The sequence below is a fragment of the Equus przewalskii genome, unplaced genomic scaffold (assembly GCF_037783145.1).
Source record: "Equus przewalskii isolate Varuska unplaced genomic scaffold, EquPr2 ChrUn-6, whole genome shotgun sequence".
In the NCBI taxonomy this organism is placed as follows: domain Eukaryota; kingdom Metazoa; phylum Chordata; class Mammalia; order Perissodactyla; family Equidae; genus Equus; species Equus przewalskii.
The window spans coordinates 634,125-660,608 of NW_027228754.1; the positions used below are offsets into that span (position 1 = coordinate 634,125).

At 40.6% G+C, this 26,484-nt stretch overlaps 1 protein-coding gene and 1 long non-coding RNA gene across 4 annotated transcripts; one reads left to right on the forward strand and one right to left on the reverse strand.

Annotated features, from left to right (window-relative positions):
• Window positions 1-1,107: 1,107 nt before the first annotated feature.
• On the reverse strand, window positions 1,108-15,910 carry LOC139081696 (uncharacterized). Of its 2 annotated transcripts, none has more exons than XR_011536926.1 (4): window positions 14,038-15,910; window positions 9,968-12,349; window positions 9,484-9,572; window positions 1,108-1,339 (listed from the first exon to the last, which is right to left on the reverse strand). It is a non-coding gene; the product is annotated as an uncharacterized lncRNA (long non-coding RNA). The 2 variants fall into 2 exon arrangements; XR_011536925.1 differs by lacking the exon at window positions 14,038-15,910 and adding an exon at window positions 9,337-9,392 and having other exon boundaries at window positions 1,202-1,339; window positions 9,968-11,595.
• On the forward strand, window positions 15,791-24,783 carry DUSP12 (dual specificity phosphatase 12). 2 transcript variants are annotated; one of them, XM_008527806.2, is made up of 6 exons: window positions 15,791-16,261; window positions 17,236-17,349; window positions 17,429-17,547; window positions 17,925-18,021; window positions 18,337-18,523; window positions 22,205-24,783. In XM_008527806.2, the coding sequence occupies exons 1-6, from the start codon at window positions 15,879-15,881 to the stop codon at window positions 22,364-22,366; spliced, it is 1,062 nt and encodes a 353-aa protein (XP_008526028.2). In that variant the 5' UTR covers window positions 15,791-15,878; the 3' UTR covers window positions 22,367-24,783. The 2 variants fall into 2 exon arrangements, with proteins under 2 accessions (XP_008526028.2, XP_008526027.1); XM_008527805.2 differs by having other exon boundaries at window positions 15,890-16,261; window positions 21,888-23,055.
• Window positions 24,784-26,484: the final 1,701 nt, after the last annotated feature.

Below are 26,484 nucleotides of genomic sequence, written 5' to 3' on the forward strand. Positions count from 1 at the left end.
TTCTTCACCAAATTTCCATGTAGAACAGGTGACACATACTACGGTTAGTCCATATTTGGTTTAGTTTGTTCCCCAGTCATTATACCTGCAATGATAATTGGCTTCAATGCTGACATCCTATTCCTAATAAGAGGCCTCATATAATCATACATCCCTGATTCAGCTAACATCTGAGACTGAAGAATTGGTACAATACACTTTAGTTCTTTTCAGTTCAAAGGAGCCACTCTCATTACAGTAATGTGGGAGATGACCATTCTCACATCTCTTAACAGTAAATATGCCCCTAATGCAGCATGTTCAATAGCCAAGCTAATTAGCTTTGGACCTAGAGGTGGCAGAGTATAGAGGTTAAGAACTCTGGCTCAAGAGTTAATAGACTTGGGTTCAAATGTCACTTTTGCTACTTACCAGCTGTGTAGTGTAGGGGAGGAAGACAAATCCTCTACCCTCTGAGTCCTTCTGGCTGGGCTATGAATTAAACTGACATGAGACAGGATAACAGGAGAAAATCAAACAAAGCTTTGTAACATGTATACACGGGAGAGACTCAGGAAAACTGAGTAACTCGCCAAAGTGGCAGAAGCTGTTACCTTAAATACTATCTTCAGCTAAAGACAAAGGAGGATGTTGGGGGTGTGGGGAGTCAGTTGTGGGAGATTACCAGAAAAGCACAGTAAACAAGAGTAAGGTTATTAATCGGATTTAAGTCCTGCCTTCCGCATTGATAAGAGCTCTAGGGATAAGGTCATACCCCCTTCTTCCTGGTGCAGAGTCTGGGAGATACCTTTCCAGATGGAGATTTCCCTTGTAAATGTAAATGTCTCTTACAAAGAGTAACTTATACTTTTCAGAGCCTCCCACCCCCCCACCCTGCCCCACAGTTTCTTAAAAGTACCCAGCCCAAAATAATCCTCATGCCGAAGAGACACATTTTGGGATGGCCAATTCTGATCTCCCACAGTAGCCTTGGGCAAGATACTTTATCTCTGAAGTTCTGTCTCCTCGTTGTAGGATTGTGGGATGCACCATTAAAGAAAACACTAAGAAAGGAAAAATATAACTGAGTAGCCACACAATGTCTTTTAGGCTTAATTAGAAATAGAATTTTTTTTTTTTTTTTTAGATTTTATTTTATTTTCCTTTTTCTCCCCAAAGCCCCCCGGTACATAGTTGTATATTCTTTATTGTGGGTCCTTCTAGTTGTGGCACGTGGGATGCCGCCTCAGCGTGGTTTGATGAGCAGTGCCACGTCCGCACCCAGGATTCGAACCAACGAAACGCTGGGCCGCCTGCAGCAGAGCGCGTGAACTCAACCACTCGGCCACGGGGCCAGCCCCTAGAAATAGAATTTTTTAAAATCACAAATCACTGTTATACATGCATCAAAAGGAAAATAGAAACAAATTGGGTAAGGTATTCCTAAAAGTTTTTCACTTTCAGAGTCTGACTTTGCTGCATTACTTTTTGACTCAGGTTGATCAATGTGTGTATTTTCCTACTCTTATAAGTTCTTCTTTCCTATGAAAAGCATTAGTAATGCAGCATTTCTTAAAAGAAGCCATAAGAGTAACAGTCACTGTTGCCAGACTGTTAAACTGTATTTACAATTATCTGGAGCCAGCTCACTTTTGATTTCTCCTTCAAGAATGTTGCTAAACACGTCCACCCATTCCACCTCTCCCCGCAACCTACAGTTTCACTATTGTCTCTAGAAATTTCTTCCAAGCTGCTCACACTCATTCTGCAAATTTTGATGCTGGCACTTTAATGTTCATGCTTATGTAAGCAATGAAAACTATGACAAGGCAGCTGTTATAAGATGCATCAGGATTTCAGAGATGTTAAAAGATAGTTTTAAAAAATTTATGTCTTAGAATTAATAAAACATAAAATGTACTCAGAAAGCAAATCTAGGAAAGCAAATTCCAAAATGTCTAGGAAAAAAGTTACATATGACCCTATAGGGAACCAGAGACTAAAGGTGGACATCTTTAGAGATGAGTTGGAGGTCCTCGAAAATCTGAAGGGAATTTAAAGACTGTTTAGTTCAACCGAAAAACCACTTTTTGAGACCTTTCTAAAGTTCTTCTGTCATGTGGCCATGCAACCAGGCTTGACTTTTTGTGCGGACACGGCCCTCATTACCTCCCAAGGACAGCCCACTCTTATTTTTGGACAGCGCTGGCAATTAGAAAGTTCTTGCTTACATAAATGAGCAAAATGATTTTGTTGTAACTTCTACTCACTGTACTTCCTAAGGTTAAGTAGAATAAATCTAATTCTTGGTCCTTTTGTTGGCCCCTCAGACATTTAAAGAGACTGCTTAGGTTACACTTAGGTTTTCTTAAAGATAGACTCTTTTTTGTTTTTGAAGAAGATTGGCCCTGAGCTAACATCTGTTGCCAATCTTCCTCCTCTTTTTTTTTTCCCCTCCCCAAAGCCTCAGTAGATAGTTGTATATGCTAGTTGTAGGTCATGCTAGTTCTTTTATGTGGCATGCTGACACAGCATGGCTTGGAACCCTGAGCCCCCAAAGCGGAGTGTGAGAACGTAACCATTTGGCCACAGGCAGGCCCCTAGACTCTTCTTTTTTTAAACTGTTTTTTCAGTGTTTTCAACCGTTCCTAATTTTGAGTTTCTTCTCCACCCTAGTTTTTCTGAGCACATCTCTAGGAGCTCTATATTTGGTTTAAAACGTGGGGCCCACAATGACTGTTTAGGTGGGTGTGTCCAGGCAGAATAAGGCAGGAAGGCAGGATTTTATTTTTATTTTTTACAATTAAGCAGTTGCACTTGTGACAGGATGTCAAAAGCGATATTTCATGATACAATGGAAGTGAAATTCTGAAGCCAGATTATCTTATGCAGAATTTACAAAGGAAATGGTTAGAGATCTGTTCCTTGACTTTCAGACTTTGAAATCACATCAAGGAGATAAAAAGAGGTCAAGGTATGGAGAGGAGAGAGGATCCGTGAAGACATTTCTTTGTCATGATGTGAGTCTCCATCACAATTCTTCCTCCTAGTGGGGAGATATGGGCAGTTTACCGCCTCTTCATTAAGCCTAATGAGGGAGATGCCCATAGAGTCACCCAAGGAGGTCTGAAATGTGTTCCCTGCAGTTGGAAGACAAAGGGAACTGGGCCTGACTCACGTGTGAGAAAGCTAAAGTGAGCTGCAGCTGTGGGATAGAAGAGCCTGTTTGTGGATTAGCACCAAATACAGAATATCTCAGGGCAAAGCCATATGTGAGTATGGATTTCTGTGGTCCATGAAACATAGAGAGCTGGCATGGGGTTGTCTTCATTCCTGTAAAATAAGGCCACCAGGAGGGATAGACAAAGGCACCCAAAGGCTGGATGCAAATCTGGATTCCTAGGAGCTGAGGGAAGAGGTGCAGGCCTTGAGTATAGGAATGCAGGAGAGCAGTCACCAGGGATAAACATTTCCCAACAGACCAGAAAAATGCCTGTGGGAGAAAGAGTTGGCTTTAGCCACCTGCCAAGCTCAGAGAGCAGAAAGCTGCCCAGACAAATAAGAACTCTCTGTTTCCTTACCCATTCTCCCTGCCTTCACTCTTACCTCCGACTTTGGCTTTGGTGAGAAGCAAAGGAAACAGATGCAAATAAGAGGGGGAGGAGATGTGGGGGGTGGCGGTGGGGAGGGGAGCCGGAGTGAGAGTGAAAGAGAGAGAGAGAATCCAACCAAACTCTTTCCCCAAGTCAGGACCTTAGCTGGGTAAGTAGTAGGACGAAGACTTATCTTTGAATAAAGATTGAAGGTCAAATTAATATCTAGAACTGGGCATTCTAATTTATAAATTGGAACTATGCTTGTGACCTAAAGCCATTATGGGATTGTCTATTACCAAGAGAAGCAGAAAAATCATGGATCATCTCAAACTTTAAAGGTATGGAGAGGAGAGAGGATCCGTGAAGACATTTCTTTGTCATGATGTGAGTCTCCATCACAATTCTTCCTCCTTAGTGGGGAGATATGGGCAGTTTACCGCCTCTTCATTAAGCCTAATGAGGGATCACCCAGAGCTCTTCTGCAAATGCAGATTGCGATTCAGTGGCTCTGGAGTGGGGTCTGAGATTCCGCATTTCTAACAAGTTCCCAACTGATGCCACTACTGCTGGTTCTCAGGCCACACTTTGAGCAGCAGGGTGCTGGGAACAGGGGAAGATAACCCCATGGAATAAATTTTAAATGGATTATGAAAGATAACAAAAGCTACATTTTGATCTTGCTATGAATTGTTGCTATGAATATGTTGCTTTCAACATACATCAGCCATCTTAATTCCTTAAACATAGCATTATTAATGAATATAGTCTTAATATATACATAAATAAATATAACATTATATATAAACATAATATATAAAAAATAAATATACCATTATTAATGAATATAGTCTTTATTTGAAAAAAGTCATACTGCATGGAAAAATGCCACCCTCTCACTCCCTTAGTGGTTATAGACGTGAGGACTGTTTAACAATTTGGTGTGCACTCTTCCAGGCCTTTTATAAAAAAGAAGTTTTAAGTATATTGTTATATTGATCTCTGATGAATGGAATCCACTGTGGCTGGATTAAAGAAATCCAGCTAGGAAGGAATTTATTACACAGTACTTAATGGTTTACAGAATAGTTGAAAGAGACTCTAGTTTGAGTTTCAGCAAAGCCTTCCAGTGTCAGGCCACTAAGGGAGTTGCTGCCTCTTCTATGAAGAGAAAATCGCCAGTCAAGGACCACCCAGCCACTGCTAAGATCCGGGAAACAGCCGTGATAAGGAACAAGCTGCTATTTCGGGCATCAGGACTGTACTTTGTCTGCTATGGTACAAGAAATGGATGCTCGGGGTCCTTCCTCTTAGCACCACAGAGATAGAGCCCGGACACTGGGATCTCGACTGTTGCTGCTACGGAAAAACCAAAAGCCGCCTCCGCCTAGTTTCCAGAAGCAACAGAAGCTGCAGAAAGACAGCCTCTGCTTGACTTTCACCCCCCATATGTTGTCCACGAGGCTTCTGAGTGGCCAGACCTAAGTCGCACCCAGCACCCAGCTGCAAGGAAATCTCAGCCCCTTTTTGCTCTCCGGCCTCTGCAGATCAGAAAGGCACTGGAGAAAGTAGTGAAGTGGATGTTGACTCCACTTCCACAAACAATGAAGGGGTGAGTCCTAGAATTTTACTGCTATAAAGGACCTAGAGATTTAGTTAATTTTAGAGATCAAGAGATTGAGACCCAGAGACTAAACGATTTGTTAGTGATGGGGTAGAGATCAGAGATCGAATACAGGACTTTTGATGTGGAGTTCAGTGTAGCCTAAAGGAAAGCCACTTTCCCAGGAGTCAAGTGATACTGTCCAGCCTCATTAAGCTTATTGCCTGCAAACCCACTCAAGAAATCATTTTCATCTAAGGCACACCTCTTTGCCCCCCAATTTATATTTCTGTAGTTCATTTTGGAAACACAAGTACAGAACCTTATATTTATCTCTTTTGAATTTTGTCTTTGTTGACTTAATAAGACAATTTTGTGTCCCAGTATAGTCCCTCTCAGCACATGCAAATTAGGTAAGCGTGTCTTCTGTGCCCTAATCCAGATCACTCAAAAAAAAAAAAAAAAATGTTGAGTGAAACAGATTAAAGAAATTTGTGTGATGGCTCTTTCTCACTAGAACTCTTTCTCTCTTGATTGCCACTGATCCATTTCTCACCCTTTCAGTGCAATTATTTAACCACTCACCAACCTACTCAATTGTTCTAATATCCAGCCCATATTTCTCACCCTTGTCCACAAGGAAATCTGTCCAAAAGCCAGGGCAAGCACAGATAAAGTGGGTGAACATTCCCCCTAATCTGCCTGTCTAGTCATTATGTCAGAAAAAGAACAGGCTGTTAGGGCAGACTATTCTTGGCAAGGTTATGCTGACCCCTAGTGGACGCTGCTTCTTTTTTTTGTTGTTGCTATCATTCATTTTTTATTGAAGTGTTCTTGACATACAGCATTATATTAGTTTCCAGTGTACAATATGATTTGCTATTTGTATTTATTGTGAAATGATCACTGTAATAAATCTAGTTAACACCCATCACCATACATAATTACAAAATGTTTTTCTTGTGGTGAGCACTTTTAAGATCTACTCTCTCAGCAATTTTCAAATATACAATACTGTATTATTCACTGTAATCACCATGCTCACTTTAGTTAATAATACTATAGTTAATATCGCTACCTCTTTTTATAAGTGCTTACAAGCCATTCCTTCAGTAACCTGCTTGAGAATATCATTTTGGACTGGAGGCAACCTTACTGATTTGACAGCCTGAAGGTATAGAAGCAGATGGGGCTTATCCATTTAGTACCCTGGTAGCCCCACTAAGGGATTCTGAGATGCTCTGTGAAAGTGGCTGTGGACACATGAAGCCTGTGAGAGCCATGTAGGAGCCCCTTCCTTCGACAGGGGCTGCAACTCTATGTGGCCGCTGTTAAGGCTGGATGTGGCCGGTGTGACTGAATGCGTGTCTGGAGACAGGTTGTGAAATCTCAGGACAAATCATCCCTTTGGTTACACATATCAGGCACATTTAATGAAACAATCTTATGGCCTGGCCCAAAATCTCTGTGCCTTCGCCCTCACTGCTGTCTATCTTCCCGCCACCCTTTCCAAGCCTTTTCCCCTCATCTCCTTCAACCTGTCAACTCAAATGCCAACTTCTTGGAGAATTCTTGCCAGTTTCTTCCAGCCAAATGAATTTTTTTTTTCTGAGCCCCTGAGCATTTTGTTAGTACTGTCAGTTTAACATATGGTTTGGGTATTTGTACCCCTGTCTACATAGCGGAAACTTGACTCTAAGGTTCTCATCTTACTCTGTGCGTACCTCCAGTGCTGAGCAAGAACTAACAAACCAAGATAAAATGTGTGTGTGTGGGGGGATGTTCTTTAGGGAATTTTTAAAAATTCATCACTTTGGGATCATATAAAAGTGCTTCTATGGAACATCCAAATCTAGTTTTTTTTACGCTTTGGGCAATTTCCTCCTGCCAACTTGAATGTTTGTAAATGGCACATTTCTATTTTCAGTTCTCATGGCTGGGGATGAGTAAATTACTGGCAGGAGCGGGCAGTGAAATACTTCTTGGAAGAGATGAGATAGCGAATATGAAACACACTTAGAAGAAGAAGTGGAGTATACTTGGTGGTAAGGAGGGGCAAAGAACATATTTAAAAAGGACTGGAAATATTCTATGGACTGACCAAAAGTTTATAGGATTTCTGTTTATTATGGTTTAAAATCCTTTAGGGAATCTTAGAGTAGGCATTAATTATTACCCTGTCTTTTTTGGATGAGGACACTGAAATTCAGAGGGTTTAACTGGTTTGACCAAGTCATACAACGAATACATGACAGGACCAAAATGTAAGTCTAGGACTTGTGCATACAAATACAGAGCTCTTTGCACTACAACACACTGGACTAAGTTTAGGCAGCAAAAGAGCCCCGAAGGTTGTGACATTGCGAAGGGGGAACTGAGGCCATTCCCTGCATTTTGTTTGTCCAGGGAAGAACGGAGGGAAAGGAGTTCTACAAAATGTAACCCAGCAAACCCCTGCTATGGAGTAGGGAACATCTGTGGTCTCCTTTGCTCCACTCATCTGACTCTTTGTTTATCAGTTTCTCCTTAAGTCAAAAAAGGAACTGAGAGCATAACCCAAATCAATAACCAGTTCCTGCCCATGTTTCTCAGAAGGACAGCTGCACATGTGATGAGCTTGCAAATGTTGCGGGGTGGGGGTGGGGGGTGCAGTTGGGAGTAAGGCAGGGGGAGTTGTTGGGTCAGTTGACCAAGTTGTCCCTACACAAGAAGGGTGCTTCAACTCCATTCAGTCATCTCCGGTCCCAGAGTTTGTGGAGCCGAAGTTATTTTCTCAGAATGTTGACAACTGGTCCTTCTAGGGAAGGAGGACACATCTTTACAAAGACAGACTCTAAACTAATAAACGGCCTTCAGGATGTGGTTGTAGCAGTGCAGGTGGTTAGGATCTGCTTTCCCCTAATCCTCATGACCACTGAATTCCTGGGCTGGCCCCCTCAGTGATTCATCTCTGTTCAACAGCTTCCTCAGCACAAGCCATGTGCAGCCACTTGCCGGTCACCACAGCTTCTCCTGCTCTGCGTTCCCTCTGAACAGCTGCTGGTGCAGTGGTTCAGCTTGGTATTTCTTTCTCCCACTAATAAGCCACGTTGGTAAGTTAATCCTTATCACAACTCTACAATACGGCCATAATTATTCCTATTTTGCAGATGAAGAAACTGGGACTTAGAGAAATCATACAACTGTCTAAAGGCACATGATCACGTATTGATAAGAAGCAGGGCGAGATGCAGTGTGGGACTCAGACCTAGGTTTTCTCTGGCTTCAGACTGCACCCCTCAAAGACAGTGCCAGCTCTGAACTCATCGCTTTCTAGGTAGCCATCTTCTACTCACCAACACTGACAAAATAATAGAATGATGTTATTGTCACCCATTTATATTTTTGTTCAACATTTTTATTTGGGGGCCTCAAAGTACGTTTCATGTGTATCTTCATAACTGTCCTAGATCTTAAGTCCCATTAAGAATACAATTAACAAACCTTTACTGATAAGTTACTGGGTGTAGGAGGGCCTGGGCAATATGCTGGGGATAGAAAGAGGAACTTGTCTTTGGACCATCATGGGGAGGTTATGGGGCAGAAAAGGGGAAATTTCCTTGCTCTTTGCTCAGCACAGAAATGCATTTATAGCAAGTATTTTTAAAAATGAAAATGATAAATGTGACTGTGGTCAAAAATCCTTGAGAAACCACCAAAGAGTGGGAAGGCAAGGGGATGTGTATGTATTCTCACGTGGTCAGGCCGTGTTACATAAAATGGGTGTCTTCTAAAAATGCAAGCCACATACTTGATGATCTCTTAGCAATTAGAAGAACTTTTGCTTAGCCCACATGTATCAAGGTTGCAGCTTTGCTGACGATAAAATGAACAGCTAAACTGTGGCTTTGTGTTTGTGCTTGTGTGTCTAACAATTCTAGGACAAGAAGCAATCCAGCTCCCTCTCTAAAGACATCATTTCCTTCCCTAGGCCCGGCATCCTGCTTTTCTTGCAGGTTGTCTTTTTCATTTTTCCCTATTTCAAGGAAGGCGCGGAAACTATACATTGCCAAAGAGCAAATGGTGCCACCTACTGGTTAAAAGTACAAATACAGGAACTGGTAAAGTCACTTCAGCCTCACTAACTGACGCATTTTTATTCACCCAGTTATAGGTACTTACTGAGCCAGGCTCTGAGGGTATTCAATAACAGTTCAGATGTGTCTCCTACTCCCATCCTTGAAGGAACAAATAGCCATTTTAGGGAGCTGAGAAAAAAAGCTCACTTCCAACAGAAAATTGATAAAGCTGAGGGAATAATTAGGATACCTTAATATAATGTTCAGGAGATAAATCCGTAATAGTTTTTTCTTCCTTTTTCCAGAATGTAAATATCTACAATTGTTGACAGTGAATAGCTTTAATAATACTGGTTGAAGAAAATAAAAACTACATAGAAAGAACCGTATAAAGCCTATCATGTAAGTTTCCCTCCCGCCGGCTTGCAGAAATAACTAGTATTAACAGTTTGATATATATCTTTCAATATTTTTCATAGATCAACCACTTCCTTTGTTATCTGTTTAAATAGTTGCCTAATATTTCACTGAATGGATAAAACAACTTATTTCACCAATCCATTACTTGTAGTCATTTAAATGTTTCCAGTTTCTCACTAGTCTAGACAATGCATGCTGTATTGGGGGTCACCAAGACCACTCTCAGGTTCCTTCAGGATTGCTGATCCACTAGGACTCACAGAACTCAAAGGAGCTGTTATATAAAGCTATGGCTTATTACAGTGAAAGGATACAGATTAAAATCAGCAAAGAGAAAAGGCGTACGGGTGAAGTCCAGGAGAAACCAGGTGCAAGCTTCCAGGTATTCCCTCCTACTGGAGTCGCACAGGGACGTGCTTAATTCTCCCAGAAATGATGTGTGACAACACGTGTGAACTATCCCCAAACAGGGAGCTCAGCCAAGCCTTGGCGTCCAGGGTTTTTATTGGGGGCCAGTCACATAGGCACCTAGCACCTGCATGACTGACCTTGTAACTACTCAAGCTGCAGCCTCCCAGAGGTCAAACTGAGACAGCATGGCTCAAGGCCTCAGGCATTTAAAAACACTTTTATCAGGCAGGACAGTCGGATGGCTGCGAGGTCATCTTGCAGGCTGGTTAAGGGCCACTCCCCCTGAAGACAGACTTTTCTTTGGAATGTGCATGCGCAGAGCTTGAGCAACCAGGGCCTGCTGAGCGAACCCTTTACTGCACAGAAGCCTTTTACATTTATGGTCCGAACACCGACAAGGCTGACCAGGACCTTGGTTGCCTCATCCCACAGGTCAGCTTCTACTCTTTTCTCCACTTTCTTCAGGCAAATTTTCCTCAAATTGGCTATTATTCTCAAACCTCTATCCTCACTCTTAGCATATAAACTGGATTCTTCACCTAGAAAATAGAAACCATCAGAAGAGAATACCTTTGACTCCTTGCCACCCTGCATCCCCACCCATTCTTTCCCTTTCCCCTGTTCCCATGGAAGAAGCTAATCCTCCACCTGGCTCTGGACCACACCCCACCCCTTAATTCACTCAAGGAAACACCTTCCTCCACTCCACATTTCCCTTTGGCTATGGTCCCATCTTTCTTTTCACCTTGAAAGACTAGTCCACACTCACTGCCTCCATTTTTCTGCTTCCCATTATCTCCTTGCCCCTACAATCAGGCTCCCTTTCCCTGACCCCACTCCCATCAATCTCATTAAAGATGCTAAGACATCACAGTTGTTAAAGCTAATGGAGCTCACTTCACTTTACATCTCTGTGGTACCACTGATCCTTGGCTTCCGGGATATCAATTTTTCTTTTTTCTTTTTTTCGAGGAAGATTAGCCCTGAGCTAACATCTGCTGCCAATCCTCCTCCCTCTGCTGAGGAAGATTGGCCCTGAGCTAACATCTGTGTCCATCTTCCTCTACTTTATATGTGGGGTGCCTGCCACAGCATGGCTTGATGAGTGGTGCATAGGTCTGCACCTGGGATCTGAACCAACGAACCCTGGGCCACCGAAGCGGAACATGCAAACTTAACTACTGCACCACTGGTCTGGCCCCCTCAATTTTTCTTTATTATCTCTGACTATGACTCAATTTCCTTTGTGGGTTCCTTTTACTTCCCTGGCCCTTAAATCTTATGTTCCTTCAGCAATCTCTCAATTCTTTTCTCATCTTTTCTTATACTCGCATCCAAGGCAATCTCATCAATTCTTGTCCACTCATAAGCTGATGACCGGACCTCTTTTCTGAGTGTCACACCCCAGTGTCCAACCAGCTAATGATCATCTTTACTGGAGAGTCAAAATGTCCCAAAATGGATCTACTTTTCTCCAGACTGATCCTCCTCCTCTATTCCCTATCTTGGTGAATGAACCCATCACCCACTCAATCACCCAAACCAGAAACAAAGCCATCTTTGATTCCTCCTCTTTCATCTCCCATATCCATTTAGTCTCATAGCCTTCTCTCTTCCATCTTCTTAATGGCTCTTAAACACATTCGCTTCCTCTCTGTCCCCTGTGCCAGTACCCCAGGCCCTTGTCATCCCTTGACTCATGATTGCCCCAATCTCTTAACTGGACTCTCTGCCTCTAGGATTGTCCTCCCTGATCCATCCTCAATCGTATTATTCTGCTGCTTAAACTTCTTTAATGGTTTGCACAGTCTTTAAGAAAACGTGAAAATTTCTTATCAAGGCATAAGTTGTCCTTATGATCTGGCCATGCCTGTCTTCCCAGTAACCTACAGACAACTGTGAACACCACCATCTCCCTCCTTCTTCCTCCTTTCCCCAGCAACACATTTACACTTTGGTGGGAGCTCTCTGACCTTTGTGCCTTTGTAGACCTCGCTCCTTCTGCTTAGAACTTCTTTCCTCCACTCATCCTTCAAGACGCAGATCAAGCATCATTACCTCCTCTGGGAAGCCATCCCTGATTACTCTCCTTCCATTAAGGTTAGATGCCCCCCATGTGCTCCCTCAGTAACTTGCCCTTGCCTCTCTCATATCGCTAATTTTGCTAAATACTTATCTTCCACTCCAGCTGTTCTCTAAGTTCCTTGAGGGCAAAGATCGTCTTATTCATCTTCATATCCTCAGCATCTGCTGTAGTTCCTGACACAGAGTAGATATTTCCAGGACTGTAAAGTGAGAAACTTTGGGTTGATTCAACTAGGGGCTCAGAAGACTGCTAATGTGACTCTTCAGGTAAAAACACCAGGTGAGTCTTTCAGGTAAAGCCTTTGGGACGAGGGAGGCAATGGCATCGAGAGGAAAATGTATGATGTCTCTTCTGGCCCTCCTTTCCCTTCCATTTCTAACTTTCCCAAAGACGGATTAATCACCAACATTAGCCCAGATTCTTTGGGGATACAAAAATGAAAAAGCAAAGTCCTTACTCTCAAGGGGTTCACAGACTGTGGTGGGGGTAGGGGAAGATAGCACTCTTCCTCTGTCCCTCCAGGCTGCCACTTCAAGGGGCTATGTCCCAATCAGAAGCATTTTCTCCTTCCTCCGTTCGACTCGGATGGGGCTCAAGTGTCCCCGCCCTGGGTCTCAATCTCTTTCAAAATTATAAAGTTATAAATGAGGAAGAGGAAAGCAGACCCTGGCGTCCAGGAGCTGGCCTGGTCTATGAAGGAAGTCTTCCTTGGTGTTGCTATGGCGGGCCAGGCACTCACAGCTGGGTGTTCCTATTCTCCTGTTGAACATAAACCATTTCACAGAACATCAAGATCAGACAAAGCCACTCTGAGATCATGAGGGGACAAGACAAAAACAAGACCACCCTGTAGTCATGTCTGAATACAGACAAAACGTGAACGTTGTCCAAACCACAAAAAACCAAACATATCCTATACTGGCTAAAATGACTTACAGCTCCTCTTTTTTTTTTATAAATTGTGTTTTTCTGTTTTTGTTCTTGTTGTCAGTGCCATGGAGTTGATTCTGACTCCTAGAGACCCTGTGTACAGCAGAGTGGTACCCTGCCTGGTCTTTTGGCACCATCCTCTCACCTTCTGGTCCTATATCAGATAATTATCTGCTGCTATTCATAGGGTTTTCATGGCCAATTCTTTTGGAAGTGGGCATCCAGGTCCTTCTTCCTAGTCTGTCTTAGTTTGGAAGCTCCATATCACAGCAACACACAGCCACCACAGTATGACAACTGACAGACGGGTGGTGTCAGTTTCCCTGACCAGGAAAGGAACCCAGGCTGCTGCAGTGAGAGCACTGAGTTTTAACCACTAGACCACCAGGGCTGGTTAAAACTGTGGTAAAAAAATACATAATATGAAATTTACCCTCTTAATCTTTTTGTGTGTGTGTGAGGAAGATTGGCCCTCAGCTAATGTCTATTGCCAATCTTCCTCTATTTTGTATGTGGGACGCCACTACAGTGTGGCTTGACGAACAGTGTGTAGGTCCAAGTCTGGGATCTGAACCTGTGAACCCTGGGCCACCAAGGCGGAGGATGTGAACTTAACCATTATGCCACTGGGTCATCCCTCACTCTTAACCATTTTTAAGTGTAGAACTCAGTGGTGTCAACTATATTTACATTGCTGTATAAAAGATCTCTAGAACTTTTTCATCTTGCAAAACAGAAACTCTATAGCCCTTGAGCAACAACTCTTCCCCTACCCCCAGCCCCTGACAACCACCATTCTACTGTTTCTACTAGTCCAGCTTTTTAGTTTTTATTTTATTTTTTAGGAAGATTAGCTCTGAGCTAACTGCTGCCAATCCTCCTCTTTTTGCTGAGGAAGACTTGCCCGGAGCTAACATCTGTGTCCATCTTCCTCTACTTTATATGTGGGACACCTACCACAGCATGGCTTGCCAAACGGTGCCATGTCCACACCCGGGATCCAAACTGGTGAACCCTGGGCGGCCAAAGCAGAACATTCGAACTTAACTGCTGGGCCACTGGGCCGGCCCCAAAGTTGAGCTTTTTTAGATTTCACATATAAGTGACATCATACAGTATTCGTCTTTCTCTTTCTGACTTATTTCACTTAGCATAATGCCCTCAAGTTCCATCCATGTTGTCGCAAATGGCAGAATTTCCTTCTTTCTCATGGCTGAATAATATTTCACTTTATATGCATCACATCTTCTTTATCCTTTCATCTGTAGACAGATATTTAGGTTGTTTCCATATCTTGGATCTTGTGAAAATGCTGCAATGAACGTGGGGGTGCAGATATCTCCTCAAGATTCCGATTTCATTTCCCTTGGATATATACCCAGAAATGGGATTGCTGGATCATACGGTATTTCTATTTTTAACTTTTTGAAGAAACTCCATACTGTTTCCATAGTGTCTGTATCAATTTACATTCCCATCAACAGTGCACAGAGATTCCCACTTCTCCACATCCTCACTTGTTATCACTTATCTTTTTGATAACAGCCATACTAACACAGTGAGGTGGTATCTCACTGTGATTTTGATTTGTATACCCTGCTGATTAGTGATGGTGAGCATATTTTCAAGTACCTGTTGGCATTTGTATGTCTTCTTTGGAAAAATCTGTATTCAGTTCCTCTGCACATTTTTCAATTGGGTTGTTTGGGTTTTTTTTGCAATTGAGTTGTATGAATTCCTTCTATATTTTGGAAATTAATCCCTTATCAGATATATATCAGATTTGCAAATATTTTCTCCCATCCCATAGGTTGCCTTTTCATTTTGTTGATTGTTTCTTTTGCTGTGGAGAAGCTTTCTAACTTGATATAGTGCCACTTTCTTATTTTTTCTTTTGTTACTTGTGCTTTTTGTATCATATCCAAAAAACCCTTGCCAAGACCGTTGTGTGGTCTTGGCACCCTTGTTGAAGATCATCTGAGTATATGCGTGAGGGTCTATTTCTGGGCTCTCTATTCTATTCCATTGGTCCATGGGTCTATCTTTATGCCAGGACCATGACTGCTACTTCTTTTCTATAGGTAAGATCACCCCCACTTCCTGACAGCATCCAATCCAGAGCAAAGCCCTGCTTCCTTACACCCTGTCCAAAATCACCTAATACAAGCCCAAATCCTGTAAAGGGATCTTTCTAACACTCTGTTACTGAGATTTCCCCAAATTCTCCACAGTTTATAGTTGAGTAATAAACACAATTTGTTTAACTGCAAGTGGGTCTCTGGTGGGTTTTGGCTGGAGGGCACTGACATACAAAAACATAGGATTAACATCTTCAAAATATATATAACAATATACATCAACAAGAAAAGGATTCACATATCAAAAAAAATTGAGCAAAAAGAAAAATAGAAGAGAACTACAAACCAATGATTTTATAAACACTGAAAAAAATGTTTTGCTTCAAATGCATAAAATCGTGCTGATGATTCAGTTGGTGAGACCATCATTTCAAATTTTAGTCCAGGAGCTCCTGCAGAAATTCCAGAACGTCTCAACACTAAAAGCCTCAGAAACCCAGTATTTAGCAAAATTTATCCTCCATTACCAAGTTGGGGCGCAGGGGCGGGACACTAGTCGAAAGGCTGCTCTAAATAGGGCTTAGCTCCGCCCCAGCAGCGGTTAACACCTTCCCCAGGAAGTCCACTTTCCCACCCTCAACTCGGTCCTCCGAGGGAGCCCTGGCGCAGCTCAGGCCAGCTGGTCCCAGAGGGAGGACGTTCTAGCCGGCCGCCTACTCGATGGTAAGGCCTGCAGCCGTCTGGCCTCCGGGCGCCGCCATGTTGGAGGCGCAGGGCGGGAGCCATGGTTGCGAGCGTCCGATGCGCAGCCAGAGCGGGGCCAGCTCCGTGGGGCGGATGCTGGAAGTGCAGCCGGGGCTGTACCTGGGTGGAGCCGCGGCCGTCGCGGAGCCAGACCACCTGAGGGAGGTGGGCATCACGGCCGTGCTAACGGTGGACTCGGAGGAACCCGATTTCAAGGCGGGGGCTGGGGTCGAGGGTCTGCTGCGCTTCTTCGTGCCAGCGCTGGACAAACCCGAGACCGACCTGCTCAGCCATTTGGACCGGTGCGTGGCCTTCATCGGCCAGGCCCGTGCCGAGGGCCGGGCAGTGTTGGTGCACTGGTGAGTGGCCCGGTCCGTGGGGAGAGCAGCGCCGCCTCGCTTTCATCCTGCCCGGGCGCCCCTTTCCTGCGAGATCCCGGGAGGGGACGAGGGGGCGGTCAGATCGTGAGAACCTCCTTCCACTTCCTCCCGCGGCAGGCGTGTGTCTGAGAGGAGGGGGCGGGAGGCGGGCCCCTGATAGTGGGCACGCTTTCCAGTCGAAGTCCCCGCACCCAAAGTGTTTAAAGCTTGCAGGTCTTCAGGAGAAGCCGTACACTTTTCCAGATGATTGTAATGCAGGCTAGGATTCGAGGCGCGTACCCAGAGAGAGATTAACAAAGGTTAAGAGTATTCAAATTTAAGAGCAAGAGCAGATTATTTTCAGTATTTTTGTTTGGTGTGGTTGATGAAGGGCAGAATGGGGAGAGAAAAATTGGTTAGGACATGAAGGATCCCTAAGCCATGCCTAGGGGAAGGATGGGGTAGATTGTAGCAGTGGCAGAAAGTTAGAACAATCTTCATGGGTATTTGGGAATTCTTAAGTAGTCCTGTTTGGTTGGATTGGAGTGTGATAACAATAGTTTAAATGTATCGAGTCAGCACTTTTACTGTGTGCCAACACTTGTTCTAAATATTTACATAAGGGACAAAAGGTAGTGATAAAATGGAAAGAATCTGGGACCAGATCTCCAGGGCCCTTAATGCCAGGAGCAAGGGAGTTTGGATTTGTTCCGAAGCCATTATAAAATTTTAAAGAATTAGTGTAATTATTTTTGAATAGGTAATACATTCACATTGTTCAGAATTCAAAAGGAATAAGGAAATAGAGGAATAGTTCTTTCGTACATTGGCAAAGGATTCAAGAGGCGAAGGATTTGAGCAGAAGAAGCAGACATGAATTGGACCTGAATTGTACCATTAAGAGGGGGCTGCGGGATTTTGGGTTGTTTTAATTGTTGCTATTTGCTATTTTATTTTAAAGGTCTCTTTTTCAGTCATGCAGGAGTCAGTCGAAGTGTGGCTGTAGTGACTGCTTTTATGATGAAGATTGACCAACTTACCTTTGAAAAAGCCTATGAAAAACTCCAGACTATCAAACCAGATGCTAAGTGAGTGTTATAGTAATAATTCTTTTGTGATTTTACTTATTTAAAGAAAACTTAACTTTACATTTGTTTGCCTTCACAGGATGAATGAGGGGTTTGAGTGGCAACTGAAATTATACCAGGCAATGGGATATGAAGTAGATACCTCTAGTGCAGTTTATAAGCAATATCGTTTACAGAAGGTTACAGAGAAGTATCCAGGTAAGTAAGAATTGTTAGTGAGTATTGGGCCTTCTCTAGATGCTGTTTACTATTGACACTAAAGTTTTCAGGTGTATTAGCTCACTTTTCCAGCAGTCCCTTGAGACAGACACTATATTTCTTTTTGAAACTGTAGTTTAGCAAGAAATAATTTGTTCAAAGTCACGTGGTTTGTAAGTGACGGGCTGTGATTTGAAATTGGGCAGTCTGTGCCCAGAACCCAAGGCTTCTTCACTATCCTGATTTCTCAATATGAGATTTCTTTTTAATTTGTGAGGTTAGCACTTGTTGACTCAGTTTGACACGACCTGAATTTTGTTTGATAATGCAGAGAGTTGCTTTTGACAAATGGATACATTTAAAATTATGTCTTGTAGAATTGCAGAACTTACCTCAAGAGCTCTTTGCTGTTGACCCGACCGCCATTTCACAAGGATTGAACGATGATATTCTCTACAAATGCAGAAAGTGCAGGTAAAATATTTTGTATCCTCTGGAGATTTTATCTTGTCTCAATAGCTGAAAGTAATAAAAGTTTCAGTTGCTTAAATTCTGTAGGAAGATTTTGTTTAATTGAATAATAAAGAAATTTCAGATTCAAATCTGTTTTCAAGAAGAATATAAATTCTTAAAAGTAAAAGAAATCCGGTGCTTGTAGAGGTTATTGAAAATTAAAGTAGCATAATCAATGTTATATTATTTTTCCCCCTTGGAAATACTATCCATTTCATCTCTTTTTTCATCCTTTTGGAAGTCGATTAATGTTTTTGTTTTTTGGGGGGGTTGCAGGCGATCTTTGTTTCGAAGTTCTAGTATTTTGGATCATAACGAAGGAAGTGGTCCTATAGCCTTTGCCCACAAGAGAGTGACACCATCTTTCCTGCTTACCACAGGGAGTCAGGCTCAATGTACATCTTATTTCATTGAACCTGTACAGTGGATGGAATCAGCTTTGCTGGGAGTGATGGATGGACAGGTGAGAACACATTTTATTTTCTAGAACTTGATTATATCATCTATATTTTGTTCCTTATTGCATTTTAAAACTTATTTTTAACTAGTGTTTTACTCCGTCTTAAAACTACTTTGTTTCTGAAGATTATATCTTTTTAGTTTAGAGAAGAATCTATCAAAAATAATTAAATAAAAACAGGCTGATCTAAAATAGCCACTTTTTGGTTGAGAGCTGTTGGTCTGTCACTTAATTCCTATTAATGCTATCCTTTATATATTTTTAAATAAAAGACTAATGTAAACTAATTACAATATATTTAACACAACTTGAACTTTGTAACAAATAGAGCAAATCAAGGATTTTAAAATTAGATTTAAAATTTCTTCCCTTTCATTTTCTCTTTTGGCTCCACGTATCTCTCTTTTTTCCTGATCTTTCAGTTTAGTATGTTTACTATGGCAGTCTTTTTCATCTCCTTTTAATTCTAAAGAATGCAGCTCATATGAGAATCCTGTGACAGACACATTTCTTCTTTAGGTTTCCTTGATATTAATCTGAAGATAGTCTTAATCTTAATCTAAGATATAACTAATCTTAATAATGATATTTAAAGTCTGTATGGCTTGTATGAAAGTTTGTATAAGTTTATATAATGAATATTTTATGAAACCCTGTCACTGTATTATTTCATTTGAGGAATACAGTAATTTTATAAACTAGGTAGAGCAGATATATTCACGTATTATGCATGAGGAAACTTAGTTTACGTTAGTTAGTGTCTTGCCTGGAAAGAGGTCCCTGTATTCAAACAAACGTTTTCAGACAATGCTACTTTATTGAGGTGTAATTCACACATTTAAAGTATACATTTCAATGTTTTTTAGTATATTTACAGAGTTTTGCAGCCATCACCGTTTTCATCACTCCCCACATAAATCCTGTACTCATTAGCAGTCATTTCTGATTCTTGATGGTATTTGCAGCAGTAGTGTTTTTAATTTTGATGAAGTCCATTTTATCTATTTTTTTCTTTTGTGGCTTGTGCTTTTGGCTGGCTGCTTTTATTTAACCTGGAAAATACCCAAGATAAAGGCATTTTTGTGAGAGATTTTTGATCACATTTGTGCATACTTCTTTGTACACTTAGTTGAATTTTCTTGTAGAATATATACCTAAAAGTGGAATTCCTGGATTGACGAGTGTGTGCATTTTAAATATTACTAATATTCTAGGTGACATTAGAAATGCTCATACATAGTTGCTTTTCACTAACATTGAATGCATGTACTCATTTCCCCATACCCTTGGCATAACGGATATTATAAAACTGGTAGTTTTTTCAATCTGTGAGATGAAAAATGTTAATCCTGAAATGTTTTCATTTGAATTTTCATGACTACTATTGAAGACCAACATCTTTATATATTATATCAGCCATTTATAGTTTCTTTTCCTGTAAGTTTTCCTAACATCCTTGGCCCATTTTTCTTGGTGTTTTGTCTTTTTCTTATTGATTTGTAGGAGCTCCTTATATAGTCTAGATGTTAATGCTTCATCTAATATGTCACAGATATTTTCTCTAGTCTGTTGCTTGTCTCAGCTTTGTGGTTCAGTCGTGCATCGCTTAATGACGGGCATACATTCTGAGAAATGCATCATTAGGCAGTTTTGTTGTGTGAACATCATAGAACTTACTGAAGGGAAACAAAATTTGCCACGCCAAAATCTGTCTCTTTAACATGAGGATTATTTTAGGCTAATTATTTTTAAGGAACAAAAGACTCAAAGTTTTTCTGCTTACCTCCCTCTTCACTGCCTAAAAGAATTCAGATTAAGAAAAGCAGGTCTCAGGAAGAGCTGTCTATCACCTTACCATAACATGAATTAGAGGTGGTGGACAGGGAGGAACTTGGAAAAGCCTGTTTGTTGGGCTCCCCTCTGTGTTCTTCTGTTTCTGTGTGGCCAAATAAACACTTGTTTACCAAACATTTGCTCCTTTTCACCTACCTGTGAATTGCCTGCTGTCCCTTTGAGGTCCCTGACTCTCCCCACCCCCATCATCTTCTTTGTCTTTAGCTGAGGATGGTATTTAAGGTGAGGGCTTTGGCCATTCTGGTGATTTATTCAGTTTTCCTGAGTTTCTCCCATGTATGTGTGTTAATAACCTTGGTTGTGTTTCTCCTGTTAATCTGTCTCATGTCAGTTTAGTTCTTGGACCAGCCAGAGGAACCTAGAAGGGTAGAAGAAAATTTCTTCCTCTCCTCAGTACTTACACAAACCTAGATGATGGAACCTACTACACACCTAGGCTGTATGGTACTAACCTTAGGGGACCATTGTCATATATGGAGTCTGTCGTTAACTGAAATATTGTTATGCAATGCAGGACTGTATACAGTAGTCCCCCCTTTATCCATGGGGCGTGTGTTCCAAGACCCCCAGTGGATGCCTGAAACTGTAGATAGTACTAAATCCTATTATATACTACGTTTTTCCTATACTAAGTATTTATTGTGCACTGTGGCCATAGCTTCTGCAGTTTGAGGTGGGACAGCAAAACTAGCATGAATTTCTTTTGCCTTCACAATTTCACGGATAGAAGATTTGTTCTTACCATAGATCTTAGCAACCTCAGCATACTATTTTTTTCTTAATTAAGTCAAGAACTTTCACCTTTTCACTTAAAGGAAGTACTTGACAACTTCTCTTTGGTGTATCCGAATTGCCAACATGACTGCTTTTGCGCTTAGGGGTCGTTATTAAGTAAAATGAGGGTTGCTTGAACACAAGCACTGGATACTGAGACAGTCGATCTGATAACCTGAAAACCTAGACAGCTACTAAGTGACTCATGGGCAGGTCGCTTGTACAGCCTGGGTATGTTGGACAAAGGGATGATTCACATGCTGGGCAGGATGGAGCAGGGTGGCTCAAGATTTTGTCTCACTGCTCAGAATGGCCTGCAGTTTAAAACTTAGGAGTTGTTTTTTTCAGGAATTTTCCATTAAATATTTTTGGACCTCAGTTGACTGCGGGTAACTGAAACCACAGAAAGCTCAATTGTGGATAAGGGGAACTGCTGTATTTTGTTATTAAAATTTAAGATATTTATGTAATGAAATCTGGTATCTAGTGTTATGTGCAGACTTTCCATGGTTCAAGAGTAAAAATAAAAATCCCTACCTCGGACCTTGTATAAATTAAAGAGCTAAATGTAAAAAATAATGCTATAAATAGATTAGAAGAAAATATAATAGACTTGTTAAGCTTTTTTGGAATCTGAGGCCTAATTTGTATATACTGTCAATATTAGTTAGTAATAGAACACGAGAATCCTAACATGCTTTCCTATCCTTTAGCCATGATGATTTTTCTTAAATTGCAGACTGATTTAAAAGCCAACATGTATGCCACATCCATGAAACCTTCTGTTTCATGTGTCAAGCTTCACCTTTCTCCCCTCATGCTGGAGTTAACCTGTTCCTCCTCTGAACTCCAGTGTATGGCATGCTTCCTGCACAGTTGTTGTAGTCCACCTTCTGGTACAGTAAATTGCCATTGCATTTTATCTCACTGATTAGATCATAAACTCTTTGAAGGTATGGGCCATGTCTTACCTGGTTTTATACCCTATATTGCCAAAGATAATTATTGTTTTGTATAAAAGTGAATGAATGAAGTAACACTTTTGCTTTATTTCAGCTTCTTTGCCCCAAATGCAGTGCCAAATTGGGTTCTTTCAACTGGTATGGTGAACAGTGCTCGTGTGGTAGATGGATAACACCTGCTTTTCAAATACACAAAAATAGAGTGGATGAAATGAAAATGCTGCCGGTTTTGGGGTCACAGACAAGAAAAATATGAACTTGTGACATTTGACAACTTGGAAAGAAACTTGCCTATGATATATGCTACCCTTGCTTATTGTCGTTCATAGCAGATTGTCCAGTTTTTAGGCCAAGATTTCATTTGCAATATGAGAGGATAAAATCACTTGATGTGACTTGGGAACTATGCTTTGTTAGCTGCCTATGCTATGTGAGTAGAATACTTTGTATGGAAATCACAACTTTTTTATCATGTAAATTATACTTTGTTTGATAGTAAAATCTTCTATAACTTGAATACTTTGTTTCATATATTTTTAAAAGTTCTCATTTTTGGAATGTTAGTTATGTGATCTTAAAGTCTGGATGGACAAAATTATGTACAAAAATTGGAAGCTATCATGTTTAAATAGATAAACTTTTATTTCTAGAAATGTAAAACATTTGTATGGACATATTTTGACAATTAATTCTTTTTCTCTCTTTTGAGGGACATTAGTAAATCTGTGTGTGTCTGGATTTTCTTTGGAAATGTAGAAGGAGAGGCCATTAGGAAAACACTGAGTAAAATGTGTTTTTTTATTACTGTTCAGGAATGCCAGTTATCTAGATTTTTAGAAAAGCATGTTTAAGATACCATTTGAAGTAATTTACTTAAAGAAATGTATTAATCTTAGGTGTGTTTCTAATGATGAAGAAAATAAATGTAGAGTGACTACATATCAATTACTTTTTTAGCCCACTATGTTAGAGTGTGAGAAAAGATAATATATCCAGATTAGCTTTTTAACATGATCTCTGGAAACTGGAATTTATTTTACTCATTACTCAAGTTAGATTGGGACCTAATTAGATATTTGTACATTTACATGAAATCAGAATTAGCTAATAAAGAGAGATATAGTCCATGTTCTTAAGATATTTTGCATATTTACACATGTGAGTGTGTCTATATGCATATAAACACCAAAATGGAAATTATTTTAAATGTAAAAAAAATGTGAATAATGATCCTCGTTCAAAATCTCTAGCTTAATTTTTGAAATGTGTGGGAGTTTTATAGATGATTCTTGAGAACATCTCAACATAGAACCTGAAGCCTTTGGCAACTTTCATACAATAATTTTTTCTCATGGGAAAAAATTTCTCCATTTCTGTCTTAGCTTTCACAATATCTGTTTACTTCTTAAAATTATCATATTATAGTCTAGAAAGCTTTTTAAAAACAGTTTGGTTGAACCATGTGAAACTGCCCCCTTTGTAGGTAAAACGTAGTTGAGTAGCAGCAGTTTCATATAGTTCAAGCTAATACCTATCCATCACACACTGTAGCATCCAGCACAGAGGAAATAACATAGATTTGATTTGAATTTACAGTTGTCAATTCAACAAATATTTACTGAGCACCTATTATGTGCGGAATTCTAGGTGATACAGTGAACAAACTAGATAAAACCCCTGCCTTCCTATAACTTATATTGTAGCCGGGAAAGATAGATTGAATAATACATTTTTTGAAAGATAACTGGTATTTGCCAGTGAGGAATGGTTTTGAGGAAATGACTTTTTGTTATGTGAGTTTTGAAATTTTGTGAAACATCTACTAAGCAAAATGTTCAGATTTAAAGTTCTGTAATGTTTTACTTTTGGGCGATAGATCCATTATGCCTTTGTTCTCAAAACAAAAACAAAACAATGGGACTCTTTCTTTTTAATATTTAGGAATATCAACTTAGAACATTTGGATTTACGCATTTGATGACAATAGCAATATTAAGCTTTTTTCAGAGGCATGTGGTACAGTGACAACAGTACTGCAGTAGAAGTCAGAGTGGGCTCTCATTTCTGGCTCCACTGATCACCATCTTCCTGGAAGTAAGCAGGTCTTTTGAAAATTGAAGGTCGTTTCTCTTCACAAAATAGGATTAATGCATGCTCTGCCCTCCTGGGAGGGTTGTTTTAAAGATCATTTGCATTAGCCATAATTCCTTCTTATATAAAGTGGAGATAACTATTCACATCTGGGTTATGATGAGGATTTTTGTGATATAATGCAGGTAAAGAACTTAGTATAGTGTCTAGCTAGTAGCAGTCAACACTTTTCCTTGAAATAGCTACAGTTTATTGAGCACCTACACAGGCTAAATAGTTTAGTCACTATGCTAAACACTTAATGTGTATTATCTAATTTAATCCTCACGACAACCCTATGAGATAGATCACTTTGGTGTGATATGTGTCTTAAAGATAGCATACTGAAAATGTCAATCATAGTGTCAAATCTACTAGTACTGATGAAATGCAATTTTTAACTAAATTATAAATTCACTAGTCAGGCACCCCACCAACATTTGCAGGGTTCCGACAAGAGTACAGCTGAAGCTCACATTTGTCTTAATACTTAAAAGTTATAAATCAGGCTACCAAACTACTAAATAAAATGTTTTCTTCTCATATCTTGACCAGTATACCTTTACAATGACCTAGAAGACCAGGTTTGTGTTTAGAATTCTCTGAGTTTATGGAGTTTCATGACAAAACATGGCAATGCAGGGAGAGTTGGCCCCTGACCCAAGACGTCTCCTTTCCCCACCCCTGGATTTGTTTGTGAGGAGCCTGATGCATATGTATATGTGGACTCCCCACCTCACATTTTTAAGCTCTGTCTACACCATAGAGACAGTGCACCGTTAGGAAGTCAGGGGCCTAAGCAAGCCTTAGAAGCAGGCTAGGAGTTATTTGGCTTATTTGGGTGTCAGGAGCATGTCTAGAAGGGGGCATGTGTTCTTGTTTTGCACATCACCTTGGCACCGTGGATTCTTTTTTTCCCTTTTCCTTTTTGCTGAGGAAGATTCACCCTGAGCTAACATCTGTTGCCAATCTTCCTCTTTTTATATGTGAGCTGCTGTGACAGTATGGCCACTGACAGACGAGTGTTGTAGGTCCCTACAGGAACTGAACCCAGGCTGCCTAAGCAGAGTGCTGAATGTAACCACTAGGCAACCGGGGCTGGCCTGGCATTGTGGATTCTTACCCTGTGGCAAGAGACGCTGCCAGATGCCAGAGCAGAGTCTTTTAAAGTATGGATCTAGGCAAGGGGCTCCTTTATGTCTCTAGATATAAAACACTCTTTCAAATTTCGTTTCTCTTCCAAGGGTTTAAGTTGAAAGCCAATGAGGAATAAATTGAAGAGAAAGGATTCAATAACATTTAACATCTATGGTTTTTTTTTTTGTGAGGAGCATTGTCGCTGAGCTAACATCTCTGCCGATCTTCCTCTGTTTTATGTGGGATGCCGCCATAGCATGGCTTAATGAGCGGTGCTAGGTCCATGCCCCAGATTCGGGCATGTGAACCCAAGGTCCCCCAAGCAGAGTGTGCAAACTTAGCCACTACACCACTGGGTTGGCCCCTGTGATTTTTTTTTTTAAACCATACTAACTAGAAGGGAAAAGGTCTACAACCACAGCAAATTTCTTGATGAAAATTGAAAATAAAACTTTCCTTGTATTTAAAAAATACTACAGAAAGAAGTCTTATTTAGTGGTAAGACTTTTAAAATTTTGACGTTAAAGTTGGGAACAAGTTTAAAGACGCCTACTCTTGCCTCTGACTTCAATATTGAACTGGAAGTCCTAGCCATTGCAGTAAAATAAAGGGGGAAAAAAGGTTTAAGACTTACACAAGAAAAAACTGAACTCACTGATAAATCTTCACATCTCTAAAAGAGGGATAATTAGAAATTATGTGCCTCCTGATATGATGCAAGGAAGTACTTATGAAGTATTCTTGCAAAAGCAAATGAGGAAACAAAAACAAAAGCCAAAACCATGCAATCAAGCCTCTAAATTTAGCTGGCAGTTTACAGGAGCAAATTGCCATGAAGACACAATCAGCAGAATCACAAAGTGGGAAATTCTACAGGACAAATGGCAGATTCTTGTCTCGTGTTTGAAATTTTCCATATTCAAGGTTCATTTTTTTTTAAAAAAGATTACATGTTAAATAGATTTTAACAGGTTAGTGTTTGCATACAGTAACTTTTTCTATATAGAAAATCCTAGAGAACTTACAGACAAAATATTAGAATCACATAATTCAGTGAAGTTTTTGGATACAAGATTGCTGTATCAAAATCAATAGTGTTTTCCATAC